At 40.7% G+C, this 14,515-nt stretch overlaps 1 protein-coding gene across 1 annotated transcript in view; it reads left to right on the top strand.

Annotated features, from left to right (window-relative positions):
• The window catches only part of fnta (farnesyltransferase, CAAX box, alpha), a 35,453-nt gene that overhangs the window by 6,394 nt on the left and 14,544 nt on the right, over positions 1-14,515 (top strand). Inside the window, exons 2-5 of the mRNA XM_039758145.1 lie at positions 4,084-4,169; positions 5,926-6,040; positions 6,541-6,645; positions 7,437-7,563. Of these exons, the coding sequence (XP_039614079.1) occupies positions 4,084-4,169; positions 5,926-6,040; positions 6,541-6,645; positions 7,437-7,563 (433 nt within the window). The remainder of the gene's footprint in view (positions 1-4,083; positions 4,170-5,925; positions 6,041-6,540; positions 6,646-7,436; positions 7,564-14,515) is intronic.

Here is a 14,515-nt window from a genome sequence, read left to right as displayed (position 1 = left end):
TTGTGTCAGTCAGTGTTAAATGTGGCCATAGCAAGTGATGCTACAGTTCAGGAGTCGGCCTTTAGTTTATATTGAGCGCAATTAGAAACTGTTCACATGGCATAACATTAAGCTCTGAACGGGGACTTTGTTAACTAATTTGAAATCTTGGCCATTTTACATTATTTTTTTTTTAGTTCATGAAAGAATCATTTACCACATTTTTGTAATTTAAATGAATTTGTAACAGTGGGTCATATTCGTTTTGCAGATGCGCTCACATCACTTATGGATTAGCGGCAGGAGGAAAAGTAAAAGGGATCCCGGTTTGCTGATGCTAGTGGCTAAGCGTCTTTGTCTTTCTTCGGAGGTTACGTTTTGCCGACGTACTCGCCTCGCTTGTGTTATTAGTGGCTAAGCGAGTTGTCTGTTTTCTCGGAGCTGGAGCCCTTACCCCGACGTTTATATACAAGATAAGATAACAGAAGTAATGGGTGGCGCAGTGGGAGCGCTGCTGCATCGCAGTAAGGAGACTCGGGTTCGCTTATCAGGTCCTCCCAGCATGGAGTTTGCATGTTCTCCCCGTGTCTGCGTGGGTTTCCTCCCACAGTCCAAAGACATGTAGGTTGGGTGCATTGGGGAGTGTGTGTGTGTGCCCTGTGGTGGGCTGTCGCCCTGCCTGGGATTTTGTTCTTCCCTTGCGCCCTGTGTTGGCTGGGATTGGCTCCAGTAGACCCTATAGTTGGGATATAGCGGGTTGGATACTGACTGACTGACTAACACAAGTAATAGAATGTAATTGTATGCAATCTGTGCTTTGTAACAGCGCTCTACAATGTCATGTAGTTAATAATGGAGTCCAGATAGGCTCGTGGTGACTCAATAGCTTTACAGACGGGAGAGTCCAACTCAAATGATGTCAAAATGGCCTCAATTGTTGTGCTGCTGTTTTGTTTTGGAGGGTCTGTGACTAACTGGAGTTCAAATTTCTTAACCAACATTTTTGGAAGACGTGCTAGTTGAACCATTAACATACTCCCTTGGGCCCTTAACTTGAAAGTTTGCTCCAATGTCTGACCCTGCGACGTGATCCCCAAAGGAGAAGAGAGAGGTTGGGAGGATGCGCTGATCGCACGTCGCCACACCATACCACACGATGAACCGCCTGGACTGGGACCTGCTAAGGTCATACGACAAGACAGGTTCCCCTTATTGTGACGGTGCAGGTGAGTGCGCGATCAGCCAAGCCCCGCCATTAACCCCAAAGCAGCGCTGTTATGTACGCGCCTGCTCTGAGCCTGCACGCTCTTGGGACTTGAATTATTTATTTAAAATCTGCACCACTTATCACAGGGATTATCAAAGTATATCCGATCTGAAATAAAAAAGATCCGAAATCTCTTTTGCAGTGTCAAAGCAAAATTGTTGGTTGCATGGGACCATAATGGGAGAGCAGGTCTGGAGCTTTGCAAATAAATTCTAATGTCTGCGAAAGTGGAATCATTATGATGTTCACATGATGCAGCTGTGTAGAAACGTGAGTTATTTATCACTCTTTCATGAAAGGCACTATATAAGCCTGTTAGGTTCTTTTCGTAACTGGTGTTCAAGAAATGCCCCCTAAAGAATACCTTGGCGCACGGGTGGGCAGATTCAGTCTTGGAGGGCCGCAGTGGCTGCAGGCTTGAACATCTTGCTGGGCTTAAAGGGGCCGCTTTTAACTGGTTGAGGTCAGATCTAACTGGTCGACACTTCTCAGTGACTTTAAATTCCTCTTTTTCGTCTGCTGCTCCTCTTAAATGTGGTGTTCCTCAGGGATCCATTTTGGGTCCTGTTTAATTCTCTATATACCTTCACCCTATTGGAGCTCTTTTTAGGAAATTTCACATTTCTTTTCACTGCTATGCTGATGATACTTAGGTTTATATTCCCGTCTGCAACTCTGCAATGAAGCAACTGCACGACTGTCTTTCTGAACTAAGATCCTGGATGGCTGATAACTTTCTCGATCTGAATCAAAATACTGCGGTGGGCTGACGCCCTGCCCGGGATTTGTTTCCTGCCTTGTGCCCTGTGTTGGCTGGGATTGGCTCCAGCAGACCGCCGTGACCCTGTAATTAGAATATGGTGGGCTGGATAATGGATGGATGAATCAAAATAAAATGGAGGTGCTTATAGCGGGTCCTTCAGCTAAAGCCCAAATTGGTCTTGGACTTCTCGGCTCTTTCTCTGTCCTTTGCAAACCTCAAGTCCACAATCTTGGTGTTATCTTTGACAGTAACCTCTCTTTTGAGAAACAAGTTAATTCTGTAGTCAAGAGTTGCTTTTTCCAGCTTCGTCTCTTAGGTAAGATCGAGCCTTTTCTATCTTCTAGGGATCTTGAGAAAGCTACTCGTGTTTTTATCTTCTCTCGCCTCGATTTACTGCAGCTCGCTGTATTGTGGGATTAGCAAATCTCTGACACGCAGGTCACAGTTGGTCCAGAATGCTGCCGCTCGCTTTCTGGTTGGCTACAGGATGATATGAAAGCTTGGAGACAATTGCATTGTATTGCTCTTGAACCAGAAGGTATCCATGTAAAAATAAAACTGAAAATGCAAATGGAGTCGTGTTCAGGGTCGGTTTTTATTTTAATATAATAAACATTGTACTTCTTTTGCCCTTCAGTTAATTATAACAGTGGTCTACAAAAAAATATTTTTTCTGTCCCCCCCGGCCATTGGACCTTACTCTAATTCTATGTTAATTAATGTTGACTTATTTTCTTTTCTTACTGTGTCTTTATTTTTCTATTCTTTCTTATGTAAAGCACTTTGAGCTACTGTTTGTATGAAAATGTGCTATAGAAATAAATGTTGTTGTTGTTTGCTACTGAGAACTTCAGAGCAGCTCTTTATTAAGTTCTTTTTACACTTATTTCATATATGAAGTTGGAATTAAGCTAGCACGTCAGGTTTTTGAAATACACATCATTGCCGTTTTGACACTTTTGAATATCAATATAATATATCAACACGATATCTGGAGTTTGTCCCACCGAAATTGTTTTGATGCGTTTATTCTGAAAACAAACCAGAAGATGATACCAGAGACACGTTAAAGCAGATTTGTGTCAGTTTACCTCAATATAAAAGTGAGGTCGTCGTGCTCAGAAATGTTTGAGGCCCTCGCTTTTGCGCTTGTACTGCACACCCGTCTCTCTTTGGTTTGCAAGAACCAACAGTAGTCGCCCGTCATGCTTGGAGTGAATTTTCCCCGATGTCTGTTTTCTATCACCTTTTTATCTTGATGAAATCTTTCGCTGTACTCATCGCTGACATCGCCCAGATTCAGTGGAAAAAAAAAGTTGAGATGAGAATTTCAGTGCCATTCTGGCTCCCATAAGCTGATACGCTTTCAGCAGGTTCTCCACAAGCTCAGAAGAATTCTCTGCTCTGTGACTGCCAAGAAAATTCTGGCCAACCCGCACGAATGAGGGCGCTGATTCAGTGGGCTTCAGTTTCCGTTTGAACTCCTCGTCAAGCATCAATTCACGGATTTCAGGGACAACAAAAAACAACACCTTCCTTAGTTTTGGCTTCACTTTTCTCGAGACCAAACTTATTTCTTAAATGCATTGATGTTTCTGTCCATCGCCTTGACAAAATTTTCAAAGTACTGGTGAATCTAACACACGTAACATTGAATTTCAGGACATTTTGTTCAACAGTAAAACCTCTACCTACTGCACTGTCGTGTCTGAGTGTGTCATATAAGACCTGGTAATCGGTAACAAATATTTTTTCTGATAATTAAAAATTAATAACGACAAGGTAAACCACTCCCAGCTGTTAGTAACATGTGGCAAATTCATTTATCTCAATGGCATCCCTAGTGGAATTACTGGTATTTATCAAAATGGTTATCCGCCTTTACTGTCCAGTCACCCTAGTTGTCAGAACTAAAAAATGGGACGTACTGCTGGACAGAAACGGCAAGTGAAATCAGTACAGGTGACAGACTCCCAGTAGTGAAATGCTTGTTGGCCAGTGTATAATTTGTTGTTTTCTTTTTGTTGCCAGAGCTTCCTGTTTTCATTTTCTTTAACATTTTTGTGCCTGGCAGAGACAGAAAAGAATGGGCTGACGTGGAACCCGTGCCACAGGATGACGGTCCAAATCCAATCGTGAAAATTGCTTACTCTGACAAATGTAAGGCCATTCTGAAGTAGATATTAAGTGTTTGGTTTAATAAATGTTGTTTGTTGCTTTTAATCTGTTTTTCTCATAGAGGTGTATTCCTGTGCAAAATTCATTTAACTGAGAGATTTGAGAAACTTTAAATCATAAATAGATTGCCGCTCAAACGTGACCATCTTCATATTTATCTTTGTATATTTGAATGTAATACCAAAATTAAAAATGTAAAAACCTTAAACAATAGCAGGGAAGTAGGAAAGACTAAACGTTTTTAGGTATAACGTAAAACTCCCTAATCATGGCACCATAGAGTGGTGAAGTGTGGCATGTCGATTGCAACTTGCAAATAAAAAGTTCACCGTACTGTGTACATCTGATAATAAGAACCCCAAAATTCTATTTTTATGCTGTTAAGTTTTTTCATTCTCTGATTTTGCACAAATTGAACTTTTTAATATAACGATGTAACGTGAAAGTTCATGGCGGTGAAGAAAAAGAAAAATCGGGCATGCTCTCCCCTGGACTTTCTTGTATACTCCGATATGGGGATGGATATTTGATGAGTAAACCACAAGAAAATGATTAATTTTTATGATTATGTTGCATTAGAGAACCATCAACAACCAATCAAATCAATAATGTATTGAACAATTTTTATAAAAGTAAAGTTGAATAAATCGGACTCTGCAGGTGCATGAAAAAAAGGCAAAGTACCACTTCAGGTTAGCAGAAATAATATTTGTATGCAAAATTTGGTTGACCTAAGTGAAAGCGTACTCAAGTTATCGTGTTTACACACACATTAATAATAATAATAATTTCAAAAATGGTATTTTCGGACTCAGGGACGTGTAAAATGTCGAGATTCATCAAAATCTTGAAATCAAATTTTTGGACGATTACAATACTTTCCCTATGAGAAAGTAAATCAGACTCGGGGAGGATTAAAAGTTTGAGATTCATCAAAATCTTGAGGTCGAATTTTTGGACGATTACAATACCTTCCCTAAACTTCGTATACGAGAAAGTAAAAAACATAACGGAACTAACTGTGCTACCCGTCTAAGATGGGTGGAAATCTAAGTAAGCATCGTAGACCAGTGTTAGTGTTTGTAGTGCACCATCTATTGGAATAATATATTTAGTAATGTTTGCAGTAATAAAATGCATTTTATTTATCTTTCCAACAGATGGTGCACCGCAAACATTTGTAGTAATAAATGCTAACTAGTATATCACAAACATGTCTAGTAATGCGTTTTATTACTACAAATGTTTGCGATGCGGCATCTGTTGGAATGACGGAGACATAGCAACCGAATAGACACACAGCTCCTTATCCTTTTATTAAGGTGGATGATGGGAATAAAAAAAGAAAATCACGTCCCCTTGTTTTGCGAAATATGTAAACAAATCTAAATATCTGCTGTATCAGGTTACATTTTAAGCCCACTTTTGGGGGCTCCTCTCTCTCGATCTCTCTGTCTCTTTTTTACTGTGTCACGTGCGGCTCATTATTGTATCACCAGTGATGTATTTGATCTAATAGGCTTATTGCCAAAGAAGGTTTGACATTTTTTGAAAGTGTCCTGTTCAGTATTTAGATTCTGCTGACATTGTGCCTTTAATTAAAATGCAATCTAGTACGCTTTTGTTTTTTCTTTTTGCACTGTTTAGTGTTGATTTTGTAATTTTTCAGTTTTTATGGAATCCACACTTTTGGGTAAATTGATCGCCTGTGTTGGTTTCTTCCTTTTTATCTTCGCAGTTATGGATGTTTATGATTACTTCCGTGCCATGCTACAGCGGGATGAGAGAAGTGAGAGAGCTTTTTCCTTAACGGCAGATGCCATTGAACTCAATGCTGCAAACTACACTGTATGGTGAGTCCTGTGCTTGAGCCACTGGCGCAGTCGCATGAGGCTTTGATGATAGTAAGCACTGCCTGTCCTACTCCTTGAATGTGACAGCAACCATGGGAGCATTAAAACTTTAATTTGAGGATGCCATATGCAGACGTACAATCCAAAAGTAAAATGTAAGCAGCATACCCCCAGAGCCTTGCACATCATGCTTTTGTGTGCCATTGCCTAATTTACCAGGGTGCTTTGCTGTTTGACAGCCTCCATATGGCTGCCCTTTGTCAGATACCAACAACCATCCATTTGCTTGTGCACCATTGTCTTCCTGGAGTAACAATCATACAGTTGTGAGACTCCATGCCATGTAACAACCACAGGGGATTTTAACCCTTATTATTAACCACTATGTGTAGCCTTATTCTGGATCAATGCATTGTCACACTCTTCAGATATTATTTTTCCGAGTTTATTCTATTCAGTGTGTCACTTTTAAATTGTCTGCTTTTCAATCTTTCCAACAGGCATTTTCGTCGGGTTTTGCTGCAATCATTACAGAAAGATCTGCTTGAAGAAATGAAGTACATAACGGCAATTATCGAGGATCAGCCAAAGAACTATCAAGTCTGGTAATGCCAACAATTTGACATTAGAATGAAGTTACTGTAAATGACATAACTCTTAAGTTTGCTTGATTCTCCTGAGTTTCCGTGATTGTACCACGTTTATATACGATGCTGAGCAGAGATGAGCAAACTATACGCTGTCTGCCAAAAGCTTTAGAACACCTCAATGTTTCCAGTATTTCTTCACATTTAATCAGTTGAAATACAATGAATGACCTAAAATGGAGAAAAGGTAAGCAGTAAACTGCCAAAGGTCTAAATTTAAAGTTAAGTCCCCTGGACTTTCTCGTATACTTAGATATGGGGATGGATATTTGAGGAGTACACCTCAAGACAATAATTATATTTTTATATTATGTACATTAAAGAACCATCAACAACAAATCAAATTAATAATGTATTGAACAATTATTATAAAAGTAAAGTTGAATAAATTGGACTGTGCAGCTGCATGAATAAACGGTACAAAGTACCACTTCCGGTTTGCAGAAATAGCCCAAAAGTTGGTAGAAATCTATGTTTTGTACCTAATACAGTGGAACCTCGGGTCATGACCGTAATTCGTTCCAAAACTCTGGTTGTAACCCAATTTGGTTGTGACCCGAAGTAATTTCCCACATAGGATTGTATATAAATACAATTAATCCGTTCCGGACCGTACGAGCTGTATGTAAATATATTTTTTAAAGATTTTTAAGCACAAAAATAGTTAATTATACCATAGAATGCACACAATTTTAGGATTATTACTTGTATACTGTTAGTAATTCAGAATCATTTCTTGTTTTTCTCAGGCATCACAGAAGAATGATTGTGGAGTGGCTGAAGGACCCGTCACTTGAGCTGGAGTTTATTGCCAGTATCCTCAGCCAAGATGCTAAGAACTATCATGCCTGGCAACACAGACAGTGGGTTATTCAGGTAAAGAACATTTAACCGCGTGGCAGTGTCTATAATAGGGCTGCACCAGTTTTCTTACACAATATGAGTTCTGCTTGGGCTTACTGTTGCCTGTTTCCATTTCCATATTTTAAGGGTTCTTGTCCTATTCAGCAGCTCAAGTACCGTATATACTCCCGTTTAAGTTCTCCTGCGGATAAGTCGGGACTTGATTTTACTGTACAATTTCTGGTATTTTATAGTGTCAGTCTTATAAGTCAAATGCAGAAAAGTCACGCTATTGGTCCAAGGGATTAACCTGAGAGAGTAACCACGGATCACGTTGCCTTTTTTCCCTATGTACTGTGCCTAATAGTAATACCTGAACTATTCCAAAGCGACATTTGCACTGTTTTTTGTATCTCACACCCTCATACACCTTTATTGTAAGAGCATCCCTTATCTACGATGGAGCGTTCGATCTGAAGAAAATACGAAGCTGGTTTTAAATTAAACGTCGTTGAAATTACGAAAGAAATTGGTAACTCCACTGCTGCAACAAAATTTGATGCGTCTGAGAAACTGATGTGTAGCAGATAGATAATAAGTAACAGAGGCAGCATAAAGTATAAAAACAGAATAGAAATATAAAGTGTAATGTGCAGGTAGGTGTGTGATGGACAAGTCAAAACCAGTTGTCTGAGGTCGATAGAATAAAGTGGCCCGTGGTTATAAACTCCACTCAGTTATTTAGGAGTCTAATGGCCTTGGGGAAGAAAGAGTTCTTTAGCCTGGAAGTCCTGCATTTCATACGTCTGTACCTCCTGCCTGAGGGTAGAAGTGTGAACAGTTTGTGTTGGGGGTCCCTGAGGATCGAGACAGTTCTCCTGCAGTTGCAGTTGTGAGGTCCTGGTGATCTTCTCAGCAGTCTTTACCACTCTCTGCAGGCGTTTGCGGTCCATGGCAGTAGTGTTGCTGTACCACACGGTGATGCAGCTGGTCAAGATGCTGTCAACAATGCAGCTGTAAAAGTTGCCGGTGATCTTGGTCGACATACCAAACATCCTCAGCCTCTTTAGAAAGTACAGCCGCTGTTGAGCCCTCCTGACCAGCTGTGTGGTAGATGTAAAGAGGATGTAAAAAAAATGTAAGTGTTGCATTTTTGAACGGGCGTATAAGTCGGGGTCTGATTTTATGATCGATTTTTAGGGTTTCAAGACCGAGTTATAAGTGAGTATATACGGTATTTTCTTGGTGTAACATTTAGAGTACCATGCTGTGTTACCACCTACATGGCTGCTATAATAGCACTGGCGTCTGTATTCTGGCGGTTAGACTCGCTTTGTCACTCTTCTTCTCTCCTTTTTTTCTTGTATCTGATAGTCTTTTACCTTCAATGTGCAGTGTGTACCTCATTATCAAAAGGGGAAATGATTACAAATATGTTACAGACATGTTATCATTTGTATAAACTGTAGTGGAGCTTTGAGGGGTCCCTCTACAGAAGTTATTTAATGGGAAGGTATTTTGTCTCTTTGTTGTGCTTTAATCATTTTCACGGCAGGCAGGCAGGCAGGCAGTGTGGCAGTAGACTGTAAACCACAAGGCCGTCTGCTCATCCTCTGCCACTCGCACTGAGCACATGTACCTTTATCTGTTCTAGCAAATTCAGAGTGATTTACAAATGAGATCAACATAATCAAGTCAACATCAGTCAGGGGTTTGTTATGAAACAAGGATCTCAAAACTAGGATAACAAAAATGAACCAAAACAACTGGAAAAATGCTCTCTATTCCTTATAAATAAGCAATCATGAAACCAATTAATGTGAAAGACCAGTTACCCTTAACCTTCACTACAAAAGGAACTGAACATAAAGTAGGAATGAATTCAAAAAACAGGAAAGCCTTCAAACGCTTTAGAAAGACATTGAGGGAGTGAGTGGTTCAGATAAGCCTGTGAGAAGGTACACGTGAACAGTCAGCATTGACGTGGAGATGGTGTCATCAGATACTGTTCGTTAGCAGATCTCTGTGGGTAGGAAGAAGCATGGGGCCTAGTGAGAGCGTCAAAATAAGGTCTTTGGGGAACAACATGCACCTATGTCGACTGGTTTAAAATGAGATGTGCCATTACTTTTTGGAGCATCAGCTGTGTCTTGTCAGTGTCTGCCAGTTGTAGTAGTCAAGGTGCGCCGTCACCAGTTCCTGGGCAAAAAGCATATTCTGCCAGATGTGTCTGTTTTGATGTTATATAGAGTGAATCTGCACAAAGTTGCCACAATATGATCATTGAAAATTAGCTGGTCATCACCCCAGGGTTATGTGTTGACTTGGTGCTAGTGTTAATGAGATGAAATTTACAGAGATGTTCTGTTGAATCAAAAATCTAGGTTGGAATAATAAGGAGCTCAGTCTGTGACAGTTCTGTTCATTCAGGCTGAGATGTTACTGAGACACTGAGAGATTCAAGCCAAGACTGCATCACCCTCAGGAGGGAACAACAAGTGCAGCTGAGTAATCCCACCCCAGAGGTTATATGAGAAGCCAGAAGGACCTGGTCATTAACCTAGCAAGGATGTGTACAAGAAGAAGAGGACAGAGGACCTAGCACCACACCTCTGGGCACCCCCATGTTTGCCTGATGTGACTTTGGCTCCTCTCCCCTTCATCTACCCAATCTAGCCAAGTGATGGGATTTGGACCACCTGAGAGGTTAAAGAGGGTGGCATTGAGGATCTGATGGCAGAGGACAAGTGAAGGATGATGAAAGCAGATAACACTAGGGATGTCGTAAGAACTGATATGTTAGTTCTAAGTTGAAACCAAAGTTCCTAAAGCATAACAATACAATATAATTTATTTTTGTGTAGCCCAAAATCACACAAGGAGTGCCGCAATGGGCTTTAACAGGACCCCTCAGTATTGACTCTCTAGGAAGACCATGAAAACCTTCCAAAAAAAAACCCTTGTAGGGAAAAAAAGGAAGAAACCTCAGGAGAGGCAGTTCAAAGAGAGACCCCTTTCTAGGTAGGTTGGGCGTGCAGTGAAAAAAAAAAAGGGGGTCAATACAACACAATACACTGAACACAAGTAATCCTCAATACAATACAATAGTGCAATAGAAATATTACAAGTACAGAGCAGATCTCAACAGTAGACGATATCTCATAATGAGATATGGATTTATTCAGAGTCCTGGAGACCTCGGCCATCAAGCTGCCTCTCCCTATTGGCCATTCCACAGCTGAGTCAGTGGTGGGCCGGCCAATCTGATGAATGGACCCCTCTACCTGACAATATGATGAAAGAAACCCTCTACCTGACAATTCCTGCGATCCTCCATCAGAGTTGACTTTACCTTAGGCAGGTAGAACAACTTGGCAGGTGTGCAGTGGCACCAAGTGCCACATTTGAGTACTGAGAAGAGAAACAGAATAGGTGAGGTTAGTAACAAATTATGACTATCATACTCCTTATGTTTTAGTGCTGATGACTTACACCAGAGATGCAGTCTGCACAGTTAATCAGCAGCTCTAGTCAGGGTGTGCTAAACTGAAGTGGTGAGATTTGAGAGCTGAGACCAAAGGGGCATCTCTTATAGTAGCAGGCAGACCACTCCACAGTTTAGGGGGTCCTGTAACTTAAAGCTCAACCTCCCACTGTTATTTTATTACAGTACCAGCTTTTTTGCAGTATTGTTAAATACCGAGAAATTTGGTGCAATGTTCATGCATTGCTGCAAGTAAACAAAGTACTGTAGAAGGCTCAATAATACACGAGAGAAAAAACTGTAAAAACTGCATATGCAGATGACTCACGTGGTGATTTATACAGACTTACACGTGTCGAAAAGAAACATGGCAGAAGTCCTGTTTGGAAACACTTTCAGCTCGAAGCAGGCAATTAGAGGAATAACACTCGTTATTAAAATAAAGAAAGGCAAAAGACACACACACAGGCTCTCCTTACTGCTAGTTTTAAGCCTGTTATGAAATTAGTTCAGAAGATTTTTTTTTGGTCTCTCTTAGAGTGAAATAATGTTACTGATCAGATGAGGTGTAATCATTTAAATTGTAGCATCACACATTTATTTGTAAGAAGATTAATCACTTTTTAATAGAGTTCTACACAGTCCCAATAAATGAATGGAGGCTTTGCATTCATTCTCTGATTTTTAATGAGCACCGCCATCTATTTTCTAACTGGCGTATGCAGTACGCGGTTGCAGTTTACACATATAGAAATGTGAGTTGGACTGGCAGTGCTAACAAACGTCGTAGTAAGAAAAAATCAAGGCAGGACACAAACAAAGCAGATACATGGTCTGTCTAAACTGGCAATGATGTGAGCAGGTCCGTTTGTTAAAACCAAAAGAGAAATAATTTAGTATTTCAAAGCTGTGAAGCACAAGGCACATCTCCCTATTAGTAAGACATGTAAAAGGTGGGATGCCAACTGGGCCATCCTGCTTATGTAAAGGCTGGGATGCCAACTGGGCCATCCTGCTAAATTAAATCGTCCAGAAAACCGAACAGAAACAGACACTCCGTTGAGCAACAGAAAACAGGCTTCTTATATTAGAACAATTTAGATGAGAAGAGGCCATTCAGCCCAATACTATCCACTTAATTCTCCTAAAATAACACAAAGTCGGGTTTTAGAGTTCCCTAAAATATTACTGTCTACCACACTATTTGGTCACATATTCTATATATCTGTGGAAAAAAAATCTTAAAATTTGTACAAAATGTACCATTGACAGGTTTCTGTGTCCCCGTGTTGTTGATGAACTCATTTTAAAATCACAGACTCAATCCACTGGACTGATTCCCTTCATAATTTTAAACAGTTCAGTCGGGTCTCCTTTGCCATCTGGGCTCTGTGGAAAAAGTGGCTCGTCCGAGTGGGTCAGTCATGGGGAGGTCCGACATGTGGTGGCTACTCCCTGAAGTGAGACGCCCTCCTCTGGGCACATCTCGGCTTTGTATAATCCCCGTCTGAATGGGTGGGGCCTCTGGGATGCTGTGGGCGGAGTTCATTTGCCCTCATGGGTTGGTTTCTCAGCACAGTTAAAATAAAAAGAGACGATACAGTTGGTGACTGTGCCCTCTCTCGTCCCAAGGTGGTATTGCATACAGTAGTAGAGTCCTGAAGGTGATTCTCGGACACCCATGTGTGACATCTTATATGATTTACCTTTTTTTTTTTTTTTGACCATATTCAGTTATTTCTTATCCTAATTTCAATTCAGCCTCAAGTTTACTGTGTAATTACTTTAAAAAGCATATCTACTTATTGTTTAATTGAATCTTTCAGAGCACAGGGCTTTGGTTATGACACTTCTTAGTTCCAAAGCTCACTTAAGATTCTGCCACAGAAGAGGAACTTCTCTTGCCAGCCCACCAACTCTTCCTTGATCTCTAAACTGTTTATATTGGGGGGTCTCCCATTCTGAACCTGGAGCACTGCTGTGGCAGCCTGTTCTCATTTTAACCCTTTTCTATATTAGTGACCACTTTTTGCTGCTAATTAACTTCTTTTGCCTTTATTTTAATTGACTTGCTATTTAAGACTCTGACCCCTCAAAATGTTTTATTTGTCCCTTAATTAACCGCCAAATGAGTTACAAAATGAGCCAACACATGAACGGCTAACCCGTATCCATCATACGACCTGACAATACAGAAAGGTGAAGGTCTCTGTGATGTTGATCTGTTCAGGTCCACCACACATTTTGTCAGTGCTCTTATAAAAAAGAAAATGAAAAGTTTTGGAAATGTCTGCTATGACAGAATGAGAGCAGCAACAAGCAATGGATATACTGTAAGTAACGGGTTTAGTTAGCAGCAAGAATCGACTTGTAATTAAGAAACTGGTTGGAGGTGGAGGCTCCAACTTAGCTGGTCATCTGTTGGCTCACGGTGTGTCTCAATTCTGTTTTGGGGAAAGTGTTCAGGAAAAAATGAAGCGATTCTGAAGACTGAGTCTTAAGAAACAAGTCCATAAAATGACAAACAAAGAAGTCGATTAGCAGCCACAACGGGCCACTGATTAAGAAAAGGGTTAGAATGTAAACCTGCAGCCACACTAGTGCTCCAGACCCTGAGTTGGAGACCCCTGTTCTCTATGAACTGGTCATGTGTTAAATTTAGTTTGTCAGGTCTCGAATGTCACCAGGTTCATTTCTGACCTGAATTGGGACTTAAACTGAGCTTTTGCTGGTGGGAAGAGGAACACAACACAACATTCTCAAAGCAAGGGAAGGAATGGAGCCTTTTCTGGCAGAATCCAGCACAAGGTGGGAAACCAATTGCAAGATCCACTCCCATAGGTCCAGTTTAGAATTATTAAATAATTTAGGCCGCTGAGATGTCTGAAGAAGGCCACTCACCACTGCACTACTATGTATTAAGTACCAATACATGTCAATGAATTACTTTTTATTATAATTCTTTTTCCTTTTTTCCCTTCTTATGTGCTCAGTCTGATGTTTGTCAAGCAAACGGTAAAGGTAACAAGAAACTAATGAGCACCATGTTAGGCAGAGTGATGGCTCTGTGGCCAAGGATTGATGCTGGTATCTGGAAGGTTACCGGTTCAAATCTCGTTACTGCCATCTGGGCCCTTGAGCAAGGCCCTTAACATGACAATTGCTCCAGGGCACTCTGTCCTCCAAAAGGCCACACAAAAAGACCATCTCCCATCAAGGATGTACAAAGTAAGTCATAGATCAAGTAGATCATGTGTTCCTGACCCAAGTTAAATGTCTCTATTATAAAAGGAAATCCTGGGATGAGACTTTCTCGGAGATAATTTCTACTACAGCGAGACGTGACTTTTTGCCAAGAGATTTTGACAAGTCCTGCCCTCTTCTCAAACATTTACAATCACGCCCATGGTCCAATCACTTCTCATTGGTGTGAATGCTATTGTCAGACACAATTCCTGTGTTCTCTGCTCCAAGCGGGGTCGGAAATAAAAGACAAAGAGT

This window comes from Polypterus senegalus, chromosome 7, assembly GCF_016835505.1.
Source record: "Polypterus senegalus isolate Bchr_013 chromosome 7, ASM1683550v1, whole genome shotgun sequence".
In the NCBI taxonomy this organism is placed as follows: domain Eukaryota; kingdom Metazoa; phylum Chordata; class Cladistia; order Polypteriformes; family Polypteridae; genus Polypterus; species Polypterus senegalus.
Note: the sequence above shows the minus strand (reverse complement) of the source record. Positions and strands in the feature narration are given on the sequence as shown.